The 19,510-nt window shown below is 44.8% G+C and overlaps 1 protein-coding gene across 1 annotated transcript; it reads left to right on the top strand.

Annotated features, from left to right (window-relative positions):
• The first annotated feature begins 4,559 nt into the window (after positions 1-4,559).
• LOC144097193 (sulfotransferase ssu-1-like) lies at positions 4,560-11,040 on the top strand. The gene is made up of 2 exons (XM_077629944.1): positions 4,560-4,682; positions 9,784-11,040. Exon 2 carries the CDS (start codon positions 9,838-9,840, stop codon positions 10,813-10,815), a length of 978 nt encoding a protein of 325 aa, XP_077486070.1. The 5' UTR covers positions 4,560-4,682; positions 9,784-9,837; the 3' UTR covers positions 10,816-11,040.
• The last annotated feature ends 8,470 nt before the right edge of the window (positions 11,041-19,510 follow it).

Below are 19,510 nucleotides of genomic sequence, written 5' to 3'. Positions count from 1 at the left end.
TATCCGCTGCTAAAAACCGCCACTGTATGGTGACACCGTCAGCGCCACGAATTTGTTTTTGCGAGCTAACTAAATTATTAAAAACCGCAGTATACGACCGTGCTAATAGCATCACTATAACTCATTCTATGCAACCAACAGGCAAAACAATGCACAGAAAATGTGTTTCCGGGCCCCTTTAAAGCAGACGTTATATGGTAGTAAAAATTCAGGGCCGGGGGCAGGAAAAATTAGATACAGATGAGCAGAAACTTACTCGTAGAAACAGTCGAATGCATATTGGTCCTTTACAGCAATATCTTCTCGACCGGACGGCTGGCTGCCTTCTGATTGGAAGGAGGCTATACTTATTCCTATTGTAGAACAAGGGAAAGATCTCTATGCTTTTAGACATTATAGACCAATAGTCTTGGTGAGTTGTCTACGCAAGTTGTTCAACAAAATAGTAGAAAGACTTTTTGTATTTCCTAGAAAATAACGGTATCTTGGATCCTGTCCAACCTGGCTTTCGAGCTGGACGGTCTACAACAGATAACTTGCCGCTGGTTGAGGTGTGCATTAAACGCGCATTTATGCGAAGCGCTTCTGCCTCTTTGTGAATTTTTACCTTGAAACAGTACATTACGCGACTTGGTGTAACGGCATCCTGAGAAATCTGTCAACTTTCGACTACGTAGGAATGCATTTCAAACAGCTACTTTTCTCAGCGGACCCTCAATGTTGATAAAAAAAACGCCCTATCAAGATTTTATGCACAAGGAAACGGTGTCCCTATGGACACCGGAAAATGAATTTATTGTGCAGAGTCTTTCCAGCCTAAGTTCTCTGCGCCATTTTGTGGATGGCCATCAGGCCAGCTTTCGGCCTTGCAGTTTGGGTATTTATAAGTGAACAGTGAAGGTGAAGGTTGCACGCTTGCAATGTGAGTCAATGAGAATGCTTTCAACTTCATTGCTGCGAAAACCGTCTGCGTACTTTTCTAACGGAAACGAGGGCTGGTCCCGAAGCCTTCTGTCTCTCTCGGCAGGCTAGAATTAATGATAGCGAGGGAGCGAAAATTCTCAGGTGTTATTTAAATTATAGCCTTACATTTTTATCCTACGGCAAGTGTATAAAGGAAAAAAAAATACAAAAATCTTGAATATCTTGAACGTCCTACCCCTCCCCGGGGGTACTTATATAAAATACCTGCTAGACTTTCAAGAAACACTGCGCGTGCGTAGTGTACCAATCCACAAGATAATCTTTGTCGATCCAGTACATCACAGGGGGGTTTATTTTTCTGTTTGCGCCTTCCCAACTAGCTCAGTTCGGAGCTTATATCTCGCATCCATTGCGTGGAATCTATCCAAACAGCGAACACACCTATCAAGAATGTAGGCTCTGAGTGTAAAATCCCTTATGTGTCACCCGTGTCGCCGCTCGGTAATTCAAATCTCAGCATCGAGGTTGCACGCCAGCGAACCAAGTTCTCAGCTGCTGTTGCTCACACGCATGAGAAGGCTAGTTGATAAAATTCCCTTCTGGCTGTTACAAAGTGAAATAACTCACCGCAAGCTATTCCAAAGTGTTTTCTGTTTGTTCAAGAAAAATACAATTGTGAAGTGTTGCGCACTGTTCGATTTGAATGAGCAGATTTTATTACATCTGCGATTTTTGCAAAGACGCCGTCGGCAGCCGGAACCGCTAACAAGTACACAACTGCATGCCTTCACTGCTGAAATAGGCGTGATCCTCATGTCTGTTAATAAAAACATTTATATACACGGACTCATTTAGTGTTGCATCATCCCTTTCGGCGACATTCCATAGAGGTTCTCCAAAAAAAATCTGTTGAATCTGAAACTATCGCGGGATGCATGGAAATGAAGAAACTTACAAGGCGGCAGCAACGTTAAAAAAATGGGACTTATTGATATTACCCATATTCGGCAGACAATGCATCCAACATGAGATAACAAAGTGCGGAAAACTGAAAGGGACAAAGACACAGGCAATAATCTTCATGCTATTACGTCTCATGTGGATTACTGGAAGGGAAAGCTCAAAAATCGCTCTATTGAAGTGGCTTTTACAAGTTGATGATAAGCCGTACATACCCAACGCATTCTTATCTACTCATCAAGCTGTCGCCCTGTATGCGGTAAATCTGGGCAAAACGGCTTTGTTGTGCATGCTATTATTGACTGCAGTCGAAGGGAAAGCGATAAGAGAGCATGTTTTTCTGAACTGTGCAGACGGTGCACCCCACTCAGCTTTCTAAAGGAAAGTCGGTTTTATAACTCGTCCTTTTTTATGCTATCTGCAGAGCACATAATTTTGAAGTTGTCCGATTTTGCAGTTAATTTATTCTTACTTTGTCTATTTAATGAAGCGCACTCCATGTTACATAATATTCGTCGGTAGCAATAAATTGCTCTTTGTTTCCTGGGGTGTTTCTATATATGTCAGTCTCTGGCGCAGTTTGGCCTCACATGTTCTTACGCAAATAAATATCATTAGTCGACACGTTCCTCAGAGACTTCTCTTTATGAATGCTTTTATCGCGACCTCTTTGCAGCACACTCGGACCATTAAGTTTACAATAGGAACTTCGCGGAAAACCACTCACGTAGTCCTCCCCATAGCGTTCTCCTATTTACGCTATGATAACGTTTCTTTGTCACATATGCAGCAGCTCAGCCGAGCGAGCGAGATAAAATAGAGCACGACAAATGACGGCAGCGCATTGACCCTATGCACAGGCAAATTGCATTACCCTTTTGATAGTGAGCTAGCAAGGCGTGCAGCCTGGTCTGCTACTCATGTAAGCAGTTCCGACAGGACTGTTTTGAAGAGGAATCCGGCTTTTGGTCCCCGCCTACAATTGCGCAAGTTTCCGATCATTCGCGGCTGCATAAGATGTTCGCGGCTCAGTAAGATGCTCGTTAGGTTTTCTAAGCTGAGAATAAAAAGCTCCCCTTAACTATATGCATCGCACGTACTCTACTTTGAACGCGGTACCATTTAGGTTGTCGTCTTGTAAAAACCACCAGATTTCTCTTGAACGAAATTCTCTCATCGGTTGAGAATTTCGTGACGTCATCATCCCAGTGAAATTTGGAACTCTGAAGTCTAGAAAAATGTTCGAGTACCCTCTACTGCATTATCGTATGGGATCATACATACCCCACTCACTCGGGTACATTAATCCACCCAATAATCCTTACTAATCCACCTTAATTCGCCCACTATTGCGCACTAATTCATTGATGCGGTAGCATATAGGTTGTCTTGCAAAAGCCGCCGGACTTCTCTATAACGAAATTCCACGATTGACCGAGAGGGTCGTGACGACATCATCACCAAATTTGAAAATCTGAGGACTAGAATGTTCGAGTACCTACCATCGAATTATCATATGGGACTGTGCTAACCCGGCCTACTCTTCCGCCTTAAGCCATCCATTAATCACCATTAATCCACCCACTAATTCAACTAAATTTAACTACTAATCCCCACTAATCAACTAATGCGACAGCACACAGGTTGTCGTCTTGCAAATACCACCGGGTTTCTCCGTAACGAAATCTTCTGATAGGGCCACAGGGTCATGACGTCACCAGCACCAACTCTGAAAATCTGAGGACAAGAATAGTCGAGTACCCTCCTTCGGGTTATCATAAGGGATCATAATAACGGGACCCACTCTTCCACCTCAATCCACCTTAATCTATTTTCTGGGCCGGGCCTACTTCCAAAACTGGCAGGGTCCTTAGGAATATTCGGAGGTGGGCCAACTTAGGAAGACCCTATCTGTTTTTATCACCTTGTGTGTCAAACCTTTTTTTTTTGACAATTTTCCTCACTGCGATTCTTCCCACGCAAGTAAACAGACTGCCTTTTCCTCAAGTCCAGGCCATCCTCTTCATTTCGTACACCTTGGAGGTTCGAGTTGTACTCCTGCCAAAGCATACCTTGCTCTCATCGTCATCACCACCACGGCGTCATCGTCATAAATCTGACCACGCCCACTGCGGTACAAAAGGCTCCTCCTTTAGCTTTCCAATTAACCCGGTCCTGTGCCAGCCGCGGCCACCTTGCATCCGCAAACTTCTTAAACTCAAATCTTCGACTTTCAATGTGTGACTGAAAAGTTGCCCTCCATCTGGAATAAAAGTTGGGATCCCGCGCCTTCCCGCAGGCTTCAATGCGTCGGCCATTGAAAGCGGGTCCAAGAGGAAAAAGTAGGACCCGTGACACGTGAGCAGGTGACTTTAGATGAAGTTTTTCGGCCCAACGTTGTCATCACGAGGAACACGCAGCTCTTCGAAGAGACAGTCCCACTTCCCTCAAGCTGTCTGCCTTTCAGGGTGACCCGAGAAACGTTATCCTAGCTAAGTATTCTCCTACAATGCATTACAGGTCATCCATAAGTGAACCCACACCTGCCAACTAAATCCCCCCATTGTTGCAATAGCATTCTCATCGATAACGGCACAAAGCCGCTTTGTAACACCGGTTCTTTACCTCAGGCACTCTTTGTCGCTATCATTTGTGAAACCGGCGACCTGCGCGTGTCTGTTAAATCGCGCTGACTGCGACGCGCTCTGTGAACAGCAACGCGCGCAGCGCACTGCCATATTCCACACACCGCGATATAGTGGCAGAAATCGGATCACGGAAGCCTCTTGACGCACCGGGTGAGCCTCCTGCTTTTCTTTTTTTGCCTTTTCACACAAAGCGTTTGATGTAGCGCTCGCCATGAAAATATGGTGATTTATAAACATCTATTTCTCACGGCTGTATCATTCAATGGCGCGTATGCTACAAGAACCTGACAGAAACGAATTATGTAGTTTCCATAATCAAGCTTGCGGGCTCTTTAGACGTTAGCTACTGAAGAAAAAATTCTTAACTTGAACTTCGACCAAGCCATGTCAAAAGGGAACCGCAGACTTTAAGTTCTGCAGGCCTCTTCATATGCTATTGCACCCAGCGTGCTGCCACGCCCACCGAAAAAGCAAGTAAACTTTGGGAGCGATATTGTTCCTTCTTCATGCTTAAGGCCTAGAGCGGCATGATGGTGGACCTTGTGTGCAACGGCTGTCAGGAAGCGAGAAGTAGCTTCACTAATCGTTCTGTGCTAGCAGCACTCGACATTCTGGGCAAGCCGATGGTCCGTACTACCAAACTTTAGAAATTTCAACGAAATGACACCCTTGCCTGCCGATAGCCATGAAGTTGGTAGAAGGCGGGAAAGCAATTACCATAATTTCCGGCATAAAGTCCGTACCTGATGCATAGTCCGCAGAGCTCAATTTCGGATCCGTTTTTTTTTTATTGTTTTTCCGCACCAAGTACACAGCCAGCAACAGTCACGTGTGAAACCTGTGCATAAAGATATACGTGCACATAAAGCAAAAGTGTCACAAACCGTTCGTAATAGAATAAGCATTGAGAAATTCTTGCTATATTCGGCGATACTTACAAAAAGAAAATTTATGGTCTGCCCCTCTGGATACTACGCCAAGCGCACTATTTAAGCCTCTAAATATGTATAGCTTCCGGAATGTGTACCGAAAATTACGGTAACAGCTCCGCGGTGGCAATGCTACTGCATTTTTCGCCATTACAGGTGCAGTTTGTTTTGCTAACCCAATCCGCACATTCCGCCATCAAAAGAAACGAACATCTCTAATAAAATGCCGAAATCTTAGAGAGGAAAAAATGCCGCGCCACAGAAAAACACCTGCCCGATATCGTTCCTTGCCCTCAGGCAGAGAGGTGAGTGCAATAAGCGCAGCCCCCCGCGTCTACAAGTGGACAAGCGAGCAGACAATGTACCTTGCGCATCACTAAGTCCGCCACTAATTTTTAAAATATGCTGTTGGAGGCAAAAATAGCATTGCTTGGCAGAATAATACCAGTGTTTGGGGACAATGGAAAACAGGTGAACCATGATGACCAGTAAGTTGGTTAACTGAATAATAAGTAAATTTTTAAGTACATTTAGGCACCTGGTTGCAATTAGGGATGTCATCATCAGCCTCACTACTCCCACTGCAAAGCAAAGGCCTCTCACTTTGCGTGCAACTTTTTGGTCACTTACAAATCTCTTATTGAAGCCATATGCTTACCTTTATTAATGAAAAAGTACACCATTATATTTTAGTTAACCGCTTTCTTGTTGCCACTATTCGATTTTTGTCCGACGTCTATAAGTGCTGGTATTCCTTTGCCGAAAAATTCATCCTTTTAAACTCAAAAAAGCCTCGTTTAAAAAATCAGTGGCGCGCTTCCCAGAAACACCTTGATACGCACGTTTTGGAAGCGCGAAAAAACATTGCAGGAACACCGATGACGCAAGAAAAAGCGCAATCTACACTTTATTCCGACAGGATAAACGGCAAATCAAACCAAAATCTGCAATGAACCTGAGGAGTAGCAGAACAACAAAACAAAAGCTAAACACGGACTCTCATGACCGACCATCCAGAAACTTAAGATTCCCTGAGCGGGATAAAAGCGTGGCGCATGTTCCAGGCTCCTGCCTTTGCGATTTGATTTGCTTACACTATTTCATGCACCCGTTGAACTTAAAATGGCACCAGTTTCAACAAAACCGGAAAGCTATCCCAAGAGCGATAACGGTGAAGAAAAGTGGTCATGGTTTATCATTCTAAATGAATTTTTGTTCCGCCTTGCCCCATTTGCCGAATGATCAAACATTCGCCCTTTCGGCCCATTTAGTTCGTTCCTCACGACGCCGGAATGCTTTAGACGACGGAATCGTGACGGAGCTCAAAGCGTTCCTCATTTTTTACCGCTCAGCCACCTGAACTTGCAAGGAGACTGGCGAGAAATCGAAGCTGGCCATCATTGGTACATCAAGGCATTGTAATGCCGACGACGCTACTTGTAACTTAAATCGGAGCTGTTTTAAGCTAGGAAAATGAAGCGCGCATGCGGTCGGAATTGAATTGCAGTAAACCGATTGGTTTTTTGGGCGTGGATTCCAGTAAAAAAGTTCCACTGCTATTCTCTTTAAAGCTATGCTCTCGGAGTTTGTGTAGGTCACGAATTTTAATCTATTGGCGAAAAATTTTCGTACTGCAATTTTCTCACCAAAAATAAAAACCATTTTTCTACGGGGCAAACGTGAACGCTCCCAGATAGAGCCAGAGATTAGAATTTAAAGAACTGCTGGGGTTGACTATGACTTGAACCAAGTTATCGGAGCGAAAGGTCTGTTAAGCATGGTCTCAACTCTCTCAAGCCAAATGTCAAGGTCAAGCTCTGGTACCCAATGCTCTTAGTCATATGGTCACGTGGTCATACTCCATAGGCACCACGCAGTTAAGTTCGGTTTCCCATTGTGAGGCACTAAAGGTCTTTGTCGTTGTGGTGCAAATTAGGGTCAAATTCTAAGATAAGGGTGAGGCACCCAGTGGTCAGTAATATGATGACGTGGCCAAACTGCCATATTTTGGGCCATACTACCACGCAGTTAAATTCGATTTGACCTTGTGAGGCTTGAAGGTCATTGTCTCATCCACATCGAAACCGGAAGTTCTACTCGGAGGAGCATAGCTCTCGCTCTAAAAACAATTTTTATGAAGCTTTCCTCAGTGTCTTTAACTTTCCTCCTTGCGTCTGATCAACTTCCAGAGGGTCATATTGTCTATCTTGTTTTCAAAAACTATAAATTTACACCAACGCTGCCAGCTTTAAGTTTCAAACTTCATATGCCAAGTGTCCTATAGCTAAGTTACCCGAAGAATAAAAATATACCTGGACAAAATAAATTCAAGGGGGCACTTTGTTTACCTAAAGTGCGGTGAGGCGAAAGCCTTTAGCGGGTGTTTTGGTGCTTGTGTCACTGATGTGTGGTGAAGATATTAAGCACAAAATTGTTTGTGAATCTTAAATGCTGGAGACACTGGAGGGCGTTTGGGAGGCATCCGTCTTATTCGACGAATTTCCGCAAACACTCTCCAGCGTCCTAGACAAGAAAAACTACATATTCCTTGGCAGGAAGTAGCGTAGTCGTTAGGATGGTGGTTGGAATTCCAGCGTGCACAAAGATGTTTTTCTTTTCGAGTTGCTGAAGAGCGTGACGTCGGACGGACAGGCTCGTGGCCGCGAGTGTGACCCATTATAGGCTTTCGCCTGTGTACGTGGTGGCAACGTCAAACCACAGTGATCAACCGATGTTGACCACTGTATGTGGGAAGATCGAGTATTTTTATTTTGTTCATTTCAATAACCAAATTTAGAACATTCAGTTTGCAGCTATTTCATTTCCAGCTACAGTGTCAATACCAAAATGTAGACTGTCCCAAAAAGGGTCTAATTCTTCAGTTTTTATTTTGTTGTGTGCAGTAGACTAATATGTTACGCGCTGAGAAGGAAGCGTGCGAAATGTGCGAAAACTCCATTTGACCATATGCTCGCAGCGCGCAGCGGCAGTAACTACCTCGAACAAGAAATTCTTTAAGGTAGCCGCGTATTGTTTCGTGGCTCTATTCGCCTCCTCACATTCGCTGCGCCCTTTAACGCGGCGGCGTTCACGAATTTCGTGTTTTAAGATCGCTGATGTGGCAGAACGCGGCGCTTGGTCCCGCGGAATTTTTCCATATTTCGCGTGCTTTCTTATCAATGAAGAAGCAACTTGTCTAAAGCACGTATACAAATAAAAACTGATGAACTGGCCGTTTTCTGGCACGATCTGGAATTTGACACCAGAATTTTCGTCGTAAACGCAATGCTCGGACTGACCGCACACAGTGGTCAAACAAGGTGGTTGAAGTTGCCTACGCCTATTGTGCTACCATGTGTTTTTAAACCTTGACCCTGTCTTGTTCCTGTACATATGTCCCACGGACATTAGACATGTCGCAGGCGATGGATACAAACCTACCGTACCCCTCCTAGACCACATGATCGCTGCTGGCACATTCACAAGAGCATTCATTCCACTGTACATGTGGGCCTTGCGACTCAGGCCTAAGGCCAGGAAGGTCATGGGAAAGAAGGTGGAGCTAATTTCGGTTGCGACGTGCTGCGCCAACGCCGCGTGTGTCTTTTACAATGCAAAACATTATTCATGATCCAGTCACTATAAAATGGTAGGGATGCATCGCGTTGACAGCAAAGTTGTTAACACCCGCAGCCTCGTCTATAGTCGCAGGTACAATAAAACACGCGTTAAAAAACCACATTGTGAGCGGCAGGCAAAGTGTACAACAATTTCCGACAACGCATGCAGTCCAGGATATATTCAATAATTATTTAACAGATACCCAAATGTTAGTCGGCCATTTTCTCTATGAGCGTGCTTAAAGGACACCATACGCGAAAGAAGCCGCATTGCCACTCAAAGCGATAACTAATTAAACGTCATAGGAACGAATAGTGAAAGTCGAGACAGCAATCCTAATTTTTATCGCCAGCCATTCTTTTTCAGCTCACTGGGATGCTGTACCAGAAAGCTATGAGGAAAAAATAGTGGTTTCGTAACTTTCGTTGTATCGCATTACTTCGTCATAGTACGCATGCAATAACTTCAGAGACTGCCGCGTTTATTTCTGTTCCTGCACGTGATTCTATATTTTCTAAATGCTCATTGCACGGAAGGTTCTATCGCTATGGTCTTCAGTTAATGAACAAAATTCAATTCAACGACGCGAGAGAATTTAGTAGCGAACTGTTTCAGCGCTTGTCACATTTAAATGGCCTGTATTAAAGTTACGCGGTCCGGAGAAAAGTCTCCGTTTCATGTGTGTGCCGTTCCATTCGCAGGTTGCTCAGTCTGGTTCTGCGCAGCGACCGGAACAAAAGTATAGTCCAGGCGCCATGGCCGTAGACGTGAAATCGCCACGAGGACCCATGTACCGAATTATAGACGGGTTCACCGGAAACCGGTACTTCTCAACTGAACTATTCCGTTCGGCACTGCGGTACGTACCGAGAAAAGACGACACCTTCCTCGTCACATTTCCCAAAAGCGGAACAATATGGATGCAGCAGATCACTTACCTCATACTTAACGACGGGTTTCCGGCTCCCAGCGGGCTCGAGTTCTACAGAAGTTCCCCCTTTCTTGAAATGGTCGGCGCCGAAGACGTTGTCAGAATGAGGCAGCCGGGCGTTATCAAGACGCATCTTTACTACGACTTGGCACCGAAAAGCCCCACGGCGAAGTACGTGTGGGTATGCAGGAACCCCAAAGATGTATGCGTGTCTTTCTTTTATCACACGAAGGCTTTCACAGCGTACGACTTCACAGATGGCAAGTTTGAAGACTTCTTTGAGGTCTTCATGGAAGGTGCCAACGATTTTGGCGACTACTTTGATTACATCCTTTCCTGGTACGCACACCGTAACGACCCAAATGTGTTTCTGATGCACTTCGAAGAGCTTAAAGCCGACCCCAAGAGTCAGGTGCTAAAGCTTGCAGCTTTTCTGGGAGAAGAGTACCACCGGAAGCTCACGCAAGAGCCGGAAGTTCTGGAAAGAGTAGTCAAATTCAGTGGAATCGACTACATGAAGGAGAAGACAGCTGATACCATAAAGGCTTTCTTCGCCAACGCCTTGGAAAGCGACGAAGAGGTATGTCCGGGAATTAGGCACTATCTGGAAGCTACAGTAAAGTACCCGAGGAATGCGAGCTTCATCCGTAAAGGTGCCTTGGGGGACTGGAAAAACCACTTCACGCCAGATATGAATTCAAGAATGGAAAAAAAGATTTACGAGAAGCTTTCCGGCACGGAGCTTATTGACCTCTGGAAAAAGCACGCAATCCTGTCATCACGGGAATCGAATGTCGCATAGGCGTTTTCAAGAGAAGCTGTTGTTGTCTGAGACGTCAGCTGCCGCGTTAGCGCTGGTCCCAGCGACAAGAGTATGTTCACCGACTCTCTGCGTTCATTTTTTGTTCAAAGCCGCATGAACGACCAGAATACAAAAGAAAGGAAGAAATTCATTTTACACCTGAAAACTGAGTGGTTTATATGCGTCTAAAATCTCTTTGCAAAAAATAAAGGAAAGGACGCTTAAGGTGTAGCATTGCGTTCATCGTTGATTGATTTAAGAGCTTTGCTGTTTATTAGTAGCGACAAGTGCAAGCTGACTTCGTAATCTCCGGGAATTGTTTGAGCAAGGTATGAGTTCCGTCAGAAAGCGAAAGTATGAAAGGGGGTGAAGGTATCCCTCGCTTTTGGCAAGTTGATATTTAACGGCTGTATTTTTTTTTTACCTTGGCACCAAACTCGGCATGCTGGGGTTGAAATAAAAGGCATGATCGTACTTATAAGGTACGGCCAAACTGGGGCAACTGCAAGGGTTAACTCGAACAGCAACGCTAAAGGACCAAGCTGAACAAAGAGGTACATTTAAAGAAATTGTAGTAAACTCTGGGGGTTTGATGCCACTAAAAACGAATGGGGAATCAAATGCCGCAGGGAAGCTCTCTGGTTTAATTTAGTCCACCTGGAGTTCTTTTACGAACGCTGACACCACATAGCAAACCGGCGTTTTTGTAGGAAAGTGAAGTGCTCCTTATGAATTCTAACGAAGGAAGTCTACAGTCGCCGAAATAAAGGAAAGTATAGGAGGACAATTCGAGGCTTCTTTTTCATTTCGTTCTGTTGTTCAATGGAAAAATGGTGTTATTATTTTACGGCTAGAAGATAACCGCGAGCGCCACATCGAACGTGACACTTCTGTCTACAGTGTTTTCGGTGACACTCTTGAGGGGTGATCACAGTTCACGGAAAACGCATGTGTTTGCGGAAAGCATCCTTATACTGAGAAATAAAGCGCAGCAGCAGGGTGTGCAACTGATGACCACTAGGCAGCTAAATGGCGCGTTCCTGCTTTCCGAGGCGAATACGAGAAGGGTAAAGCTGGGCACGACAAGTCGTCCAGGCCTGCGCGCTGATATCTTAAAATTCTTACTGTAGTGAGAGCACTTTTTTCAGAACTGCCGGAATTTGCACTCTGGCTACTGAAAATATTGCGCAGAAAATGAGCATCTGTAATAGTCAAACGAGATAAAACAATTTTGTAGCTCAGTTATGTGACCGAAATATTCAAGAATTGTATTCCTGGCTGTACTATGCGGGTAATCACCGCGCACGCTTCAGCGGACCCTTTTGCAGTTTCGGTTTCTGATTTCTTTTGTAGCGAGAGCTACACTGGGCTATCAGTCTAGCATTTCGCGCTGGCTGGGAGAGCACAGTTGTGCGCATGTGCCGTTACCATGGCAACCGGAGAGCAGTAGAAGGTGCCGCGTGCGCTTCGCCGTCGCCGCGGCCGCGCGGCCGCTCCACCGTCGGAGCTCCGCGTGACGTCACACGGATGAGCAGTTGTGCGTATGCACCGATACCCTGGTAACCAGAGACGCCACTGGTGCTCCGCGCGCTTCGTCGCCGCCTCTTTTTGGCTCTCAGGGTAGCGTTTTTTGTGGGTTTCGTTTCTACTCGCTTATGAGCGCGTAACTGCACACGAATGCTGCGCATTCATTCTTAAACTGTCTTAACAGGCGACTGTTTCACTTTCATAAGCTAAGTGAAGAACAGCGATGGGAAAGGTGAAATCAATGGAACAGGCATTTGCCAGGTAGGCTTTGACCGGCATTCTCAAGACAGAGAGAGAGTGAAAGACACCACATTCACTGAGACACCTTTTTATTTCCGCCTTTTTGAAAATAAATTACTGAACAAGTGTCTGAGCGCTAAGCGGCTGTCAGTGTATCAAACTGACTCGAGGCACGTGTCAATTCCTCCACTCCTCTCCGAGACCTAGCACCCGCGTTCAAACCTAATGCCGTGCCGGGAACGCCTACACTGGGAACATACTAGCATGTAGACGTTTCAAGTTCTATTTAACGCACAAGGTTCGAAGCCATCTCTGTAATTTCTTCACAAGCACGTGATGCACACGACTCCTTCACGCATTTTCTTTTCAAGGTTGCGTGCATAGTCAGCATAAACTACCAATCACCGCTGTGCATCAAGGACCACATTGCTACATCGTCCTGTGCTAGCAAAAAGGCACTCTGCTTTCTTTGCCAACGAAAACTGCATTTTGCATGCGGCTTGCCGCAGTGTTTCGACTATGGCTACCATTGGGACGTTACAATTAGTTCACGCAGTGCAAGCAATACGCCGGATACATTGCTCAGTGCAGCCGCCGCGATATTCTTTCGATAACATCCTTATGCCGTGCAACAAAGATCGATATTCTAAGACACTTTGACTGCTTTGTCACTGTTCAGGTTTGAGTGCTCGACTCATACGCGGCTAGCTTAATATATGCCTTCATATACCTACAGGACAAAGAAAATATCGGCCGACAACATGAGAGTGGATATGCGCCTTCAGTATAGCCGCTACATACAATTTGAAATGTTCCAAACACAATGCTTCAGTTGTATACTCGCCGCTTACAGCTGCACAGACAGGAGGAGAGTAGCTTTGTACAACGCGAACGCGCATTCACGTGACAAAAGAGTTGGAATAAGGCAGCGCTTATCCTTCACTGGAATGCATTGGCTGGATGCGCAGCTCTACGTCTAGTGCCTCTATGGCATCTCTGTATGAACTATATGGCGACGCACGCGAATTCACCGGAAGTCAGATGGCCTGCCCTCGATGTCGGGCTTCGGCTGGGCTTTTCAAGGTAAAAAGCCGTGCTTTCTGTCTTTTCGTTCGAAGTTTTTTTAATTGTTCTCGTACAATATCTGCTCTAATACTAAAAGAACAGGAAAGCTGAATGAGAGAAATGTGAACATCGTTTGGAGAACCTTGTGATTCCAGAGAAATCTAGGAGGAAAACAGCCATGCAGGTTTCACTGTGCCGCTCTAAATGGGTGTGTATAGGTGCTGTACGATCAAGAGTGCTGCATCCGACCGAGCGGACGACTCGGGCGTTCTGATTGGCGCTCTCGGCAGCGCCGCCCGTGCGGCAGTACAGGCATGTACCGTAGCAAAACACGAAGATATCCTGCCGTGCGAATACTCACACATCAATATAGTGGCTCACCCGAGACATGTTTAGCTGTGAGATTTTTAGTAGCAGGTAAAACCGCGATTGGCTGTGATAGCGATGGATCTCGGCGTGACTGATTCCGACGTCCGCGAACGAAGTCGCAACAAACTTTGCAACACCGCAGGCGAGGTTCTAAGGCAGCGTCGCCGGAAACTATTAACATTTGCGCTATTTCTACTTCAGAAAGTGATAAAAGGCATCATACCACGATCGTGACGCAACTCGTTCGACCGCTAGTCGGCAGGACTCAGCTGAAGACCACCCATATATATGCGGCCGTTCTAACTACGTTCTAAGGTTTTTGCCTCCTAATATTTTAAGAGTACCCCCATTAACAGTTACGCTATACCCTAACATGCAATAACGATTTCAGAACGACGACGCGATCCCTATCGCGAATTCTCGCAGCCAAGGATACGGGACTAGAACAACCTATGGTTAGCAGTACATATTCGATCGTTTGCAATTATAACAGGAAAATCTACATAGCACAAGTTAAATCATCAGTTATTCAAACTAGCACACTGCAGTCTTTTTAAATGTATAATAATTGCCTTTATTTTATAGCTTTTCCATTAATCCATGCACACTTCAGTAGCCATCTATAAACGCTGGTTGTCACTCTCAAGTAAACAGGCCTCCTTGTTGTCTCCCCACTTTACTGTTATCGCAAAAGACACTTATCTATTCATCGCTGTAAGAAGTTTGTCTGAAATGTGCATATATTAAAAATTTTATATTTTAACACACTGCATTCGAATACGAGCCCAAATGCACGAGAAAGTTATGACATTCCCAGTAATTTGGAATATGCAAAATCAGTTGGAACTGCAGCAGTTGTGAATTTCACAGAACAGTGACCGTGCAACATTGCTGATTTCTCTCTGTAATGTTATTATATCAGTTAGAAAAGCCAAAATTGAAATAGCACAGTGTGGTGACAATTAAAGGGACAAGCCATCTATAACTGCACTGAAATGCATGGGATTCTTTTCTGCACAGTGACAGCGGGCGACAAGTTTTATTTTAGCAGTCATTCCTTAGCTCATATTGCAATGCGAATTGCACAAGCTAGAATGAAGCAGTGCAAACAAGCCTGGAGAGTTGTGCTCAGAGCCAGTCAATGGTGACACATGCAGAAACAAGCTGGCATGTTGTCTGTAAAACTCCAAAAAATTCTGAAAGTGCCCATGGGAATGAAAACAAAGTGGCTACTTAGTACTTAGTAAAAGGCCATACATGCCTTTTACCTTCAGTCTAAACATAACATTATGTGGGAGCTGGTAACCTGGTTTACATCTAGACGGCTCCTGGTTTAGTTTGGGAAGATAACTTCATACATACAAGGAAAAAGGATGCGCTGATCATGCATAGGGGTTATCTCAAGCCGAATTAGTAGAAATATATTTACAAGGTGAAAGTTGTCTTGTTGCAAAATACAGTGAAATAAAAAATAATCATTAAGCGTGTGTAGGGTATAGATGCATATATCATCTCATATAGTTTTAAAGTAGTATTTACGACATTTTTTGACCAGAATGAGAAATGACGGATCGTAACAGTCATTCTGGTTCCCAAAACAGCAGATAAAGGTGAGCATTGTCCGCACCACTTGTCATGTATAAAATTTTGGAATGAGCTAGATGTTGTTATTAGCAACATCTTCTGCAAAGTAAAGTTTATTTCATTGCCAGTTTAGTTTTCAAACTGCCAAAGTTCCCTTTAGGCATACCTTATGCTAAAGTGACTTAGTCGTGAACCTAACTGATTGAAGACCTTTGCCTAGGCTATGCCTACTTTTCGGCTTCATACAGGGAGTGTATGTGAGTTTAAACAATCCAATAAGGGCTGCATGTATTATAATGCACCAAAATGATAATCCTCCTTAGGGCCTTATATGAAAACTTGTGTTACTAATGCAAGGAAAACAGCAAACCTATGAATAAATTAATACTGAATACAGGTTTGTGCCTTTCCATGCGTTTCACTGCCGTCAATGTAAGAAGATCACATTCACACATAAAATACACAGCAGCTGTAACCTGACTCCATTCATGACGACAGAACTGGTGTGAAATTTAGCTTCATTATAGAGGAGAAGGAGGCACCCTTTTAAAAATACTGTAAATGCTGGCCCCATAACATACCTGGCTGGCCATTTCAGATGAGGATAAGAATCAAATGACACAAGCGCATACAAGTCACATGCGTAAACGTACGCACCTAGCATTTTAACCACATGACATAATTGAAGTCTATGGGTTGCTTTGCTTGAAACAGGGTAGGATACAAGCACAAAGGAAATACTGACACATATCAGCTCTTAATGGAGACGGGTATGAATGGCAGTAAAAGCTATTAATGCAATCCTATTAACGTTGGCGAATAGGCAATTCCCGAGCACACAGACGGTTGTTCTGTAGGGTAGGACTGTTGATATTGAGAGTGGGATGGCAGGCCATACATCAATAAATGAGGACTAGTTTAATAAAACAGTGAAATGAAGGTCATTCATGAATGTAAGAAAAACAGAAGGGCCTAGTATGATACCTATGGGGTTGCCCGAGATTCCAAAATAAGGAAGGCAGGATGAGCAAGAGTTAGCATGGGCCAGCTGCTGTTAGCTGGTTAGGATTCCTTGAGTGCAACGGCTGTCAGCAAGCGAGAAGTAAGTTCAGTAATCGTTCTGTGCAAGTAGCACTCGAAATTTTGTGCAAGCGTATGGTTCGTACAATCAAACTTTACAAATTTCAACAAAATGACCCCCTCGCCTTCCAATAGCCATGAAGGTGGTACAAGACGGGAAGGCAATTACCGTAATTTCCGGCATAAAGTCCGTACCTGATGCATAGTCCGCAGAGCTCAATTTCGGATCCGTTTTTTTTTCTATTGTTTGCCCCACCCAGTACGCAGCCAGCAACAGTCACGTGTGCAACCCGTGCATAAAGATATACGTGCACACAAAAGTCATAAGTATCACAAAACGTTCGTAAATAATAAGCGTTGAAAATTTCTTGCTATATTGGGCGATACTTGCAAAAATAAAATGTAGGGTCTACTCCTCTGGATACTACGCCAAGTGCAAAATTTCAGCCTTTAACCATGTATAGCCTCCGGACTATATACCGGAAATTACGGTAACAGTTCCGCGGCCGCGATGGTGTTGTTTTTTCGCCAGTGCAGATGGAGACGTTTTGAAAACCTAATCTGCATATTACGCCACCAACAGAGAGTAGCATCTCTAATAAAACGCGGAAATATTAGAGGCAATAAAACGCGCCTCCAAAAAACCGCCTTCCCGATATCGTTACTTGCCCTTAGGCATATATGTGACTGTGCAATAAGCACAGCACCCCGCATCTACGAGTGCACACGTGCGCAGACAATATACCATGTGTTTCACAAAGTCCGCTACTGATCTTTAAAATATGCTGTTGGAGCGAAAAAGAGTTTTTCTCGGCAGAGTGAAACCAGTGTTTAGGGACATTAGAAAACAGGTGAACCATGATGACCACAAAGCTGGTTAACTGAATAATAGGTAAATATTTAAGTATATTTGGGCACCTGGTTGCAATTAGTGATGTCCGCATCAGCCTCCCCACGCCCACTGTAGGGCAGAGGCCTCTCATTTTGCGTGCACCTTTGCGTGCAACGTTTTGGTCAGCTAGAAATCTCTTATTGAAGCCAGATGCTTACCTTTAATACTAAAAAAGTACACTATTACAATTTAATTAACCGCTTTATTGTTACCACGACCGCCGCGGTGGCTCTGTGGTTATGGCGCTCGGCTGCTGACTGGAAAGACGCGGGTTCGATCCCGGCCGTGGCGGCTGAATTTCGATGCCGGCGAAATTCTAGAGACCCGTGTACTGTGCGATGCCAGTGCACGTTAAAGAACCCCAGGGGATCGAAATTTCGACCGGGTTCGATCGCTGAGTAGGGAGATTTGCGAGGTAATAGCTGTCGACTCGCATATGATACCGGGTGGAGGATTCCATCATGCTCCTGCAGGCGAACGTCGCCTTACGCTGACCTCGGAAGCATTTGTGCGAAGCACGACCTCCTTACTGAGAAGTGGAGCTCTTAATACGGGCCTGGAAGTTAACGCGTTCTTGAGCTCGTCAAAAGCGGTTTGCTGCTGTGGTGTCCAGGGACAAGGTTGCGTTCATTTTGCGTATCAACTCCACGTGTGGTTGGACTTTGTCGGCATAGCCAGGGATGAAACCCCTATAGAATCCGGCAAGCCCTAAGAAGGAACGCACTTACTTTGTCTTTGGAAGCGGTACGTTGACAAGCTTTTCCACCACCGTTCCCAGTAGTCGGATGGTCCCTTCTCTAGGCTGGTGTTCAAGAAAAGAGATGTTAGTGGCTCCGATTTCACTCTTCTGCAGCTTGATCATGAGGCCGGTCTCGCGTACCCTGCAAATGGCCTATTTAAAGTCCAAAGATGTTCTTCACAGGTAGAGGTCGATACAAGAACATCGTCGATGTAATGAACGACATTGTCTATGTCTTGTAAGAAAATGCGCATCCGGCACGTAAAGATAGCCGATGATGTCTTAGTGCCGAAGGCCATATAGACGAACTGCACAGTGACCGCATTGGGTAGATAACGCTGTTTTCGGTCTCGAAGCTGCCTCCAGGGGCACTTGCCCTTACCCTTTAGCAAGGTCAAATTTTGAAAAGAACCCCTTGGTTCCAACCTTGGTAAATATTACATCTGTCCTTGGAATCAGCTCTGCTTGCGACACAAGAACATCATTCATGCGTCGAAAGTCGATGCAAGTCCGATAGGTGTCTTTCTTTTTAACCAGAACGAGAGGGGAATTGTATGGAGATTTTGAACGGTGAATGACCCCGAATTTGATCATCTCGTCTATCTCTTTTTCGACCACGTCCTTCGTGGCAAAAGACAACGGGTATTGAGGGGTATTCACGACTTCAGAAGTGGAGAGCCTGAATTGACACTCCACTAGATTAGACTTTCCGCGAATCTCGGAAAAAAAATGTCAGCGTACGTGTCAAGTAAGCTCCGAATCTCCTGCTGTTTTTCCTCATCGAGCTTGGTGGAGATCTGCACGGCTTCAATTCCTTTACCGTGGTCCGTGCTAAGGGTCGGCACAAACTATTCACTCAATATGAAAATGGTTTGCGTATATTATCTCTCCCCTATCCCAAATTAGTAAAGAATAATGTCTTCAATATTTCGTAATCTCCGTTTATCAGTGGTATGGGATGCCAGTCAGCAGGGTTGGTCGATGAGGTATCTGTCTTGGAAATCCAAACGACTCGGCCATTTCTGAAACGATTCAGGAAAAGGTGCTGCTGGAAACAATATTTTACGTCACCTTCTTCGATTACGACGAAAGATGACGCTTGCATGATCTCTTGGGACGCACGCTCTTCGTACCGTTTCAGAATATTGATGTGGAATCTAAAATCCTAGCGTCTAAAATCTCTTTGCGAGAAATTACGG

This window comes from Amblyomma americanum, chromosome 7 (assembly GCF_052857255.1).
Source record: "Amblyomma americanum isolate KBUSLIRL-KWMA chromosome 7, ASM5285725v1, whole genome shotgun sequence".
NCBI lineage: Eukaryota > Metazoa > Arthropoda > Arachnida > Ixodida > Ixodidae > Amblyomma > Amblyomma americanum.
This window is presented reverse-complemented; position numbering and strand designations above follow the sequence as displayed.

Coding starts and splice junctions, on each gene's coding strand:
- LOC144097193 (XM_077629944.1), top strand. CDS start 9,838: ATGGCCGTAGACGTGAAATCGCCACGAGGACCCATGTACCGAATTATA.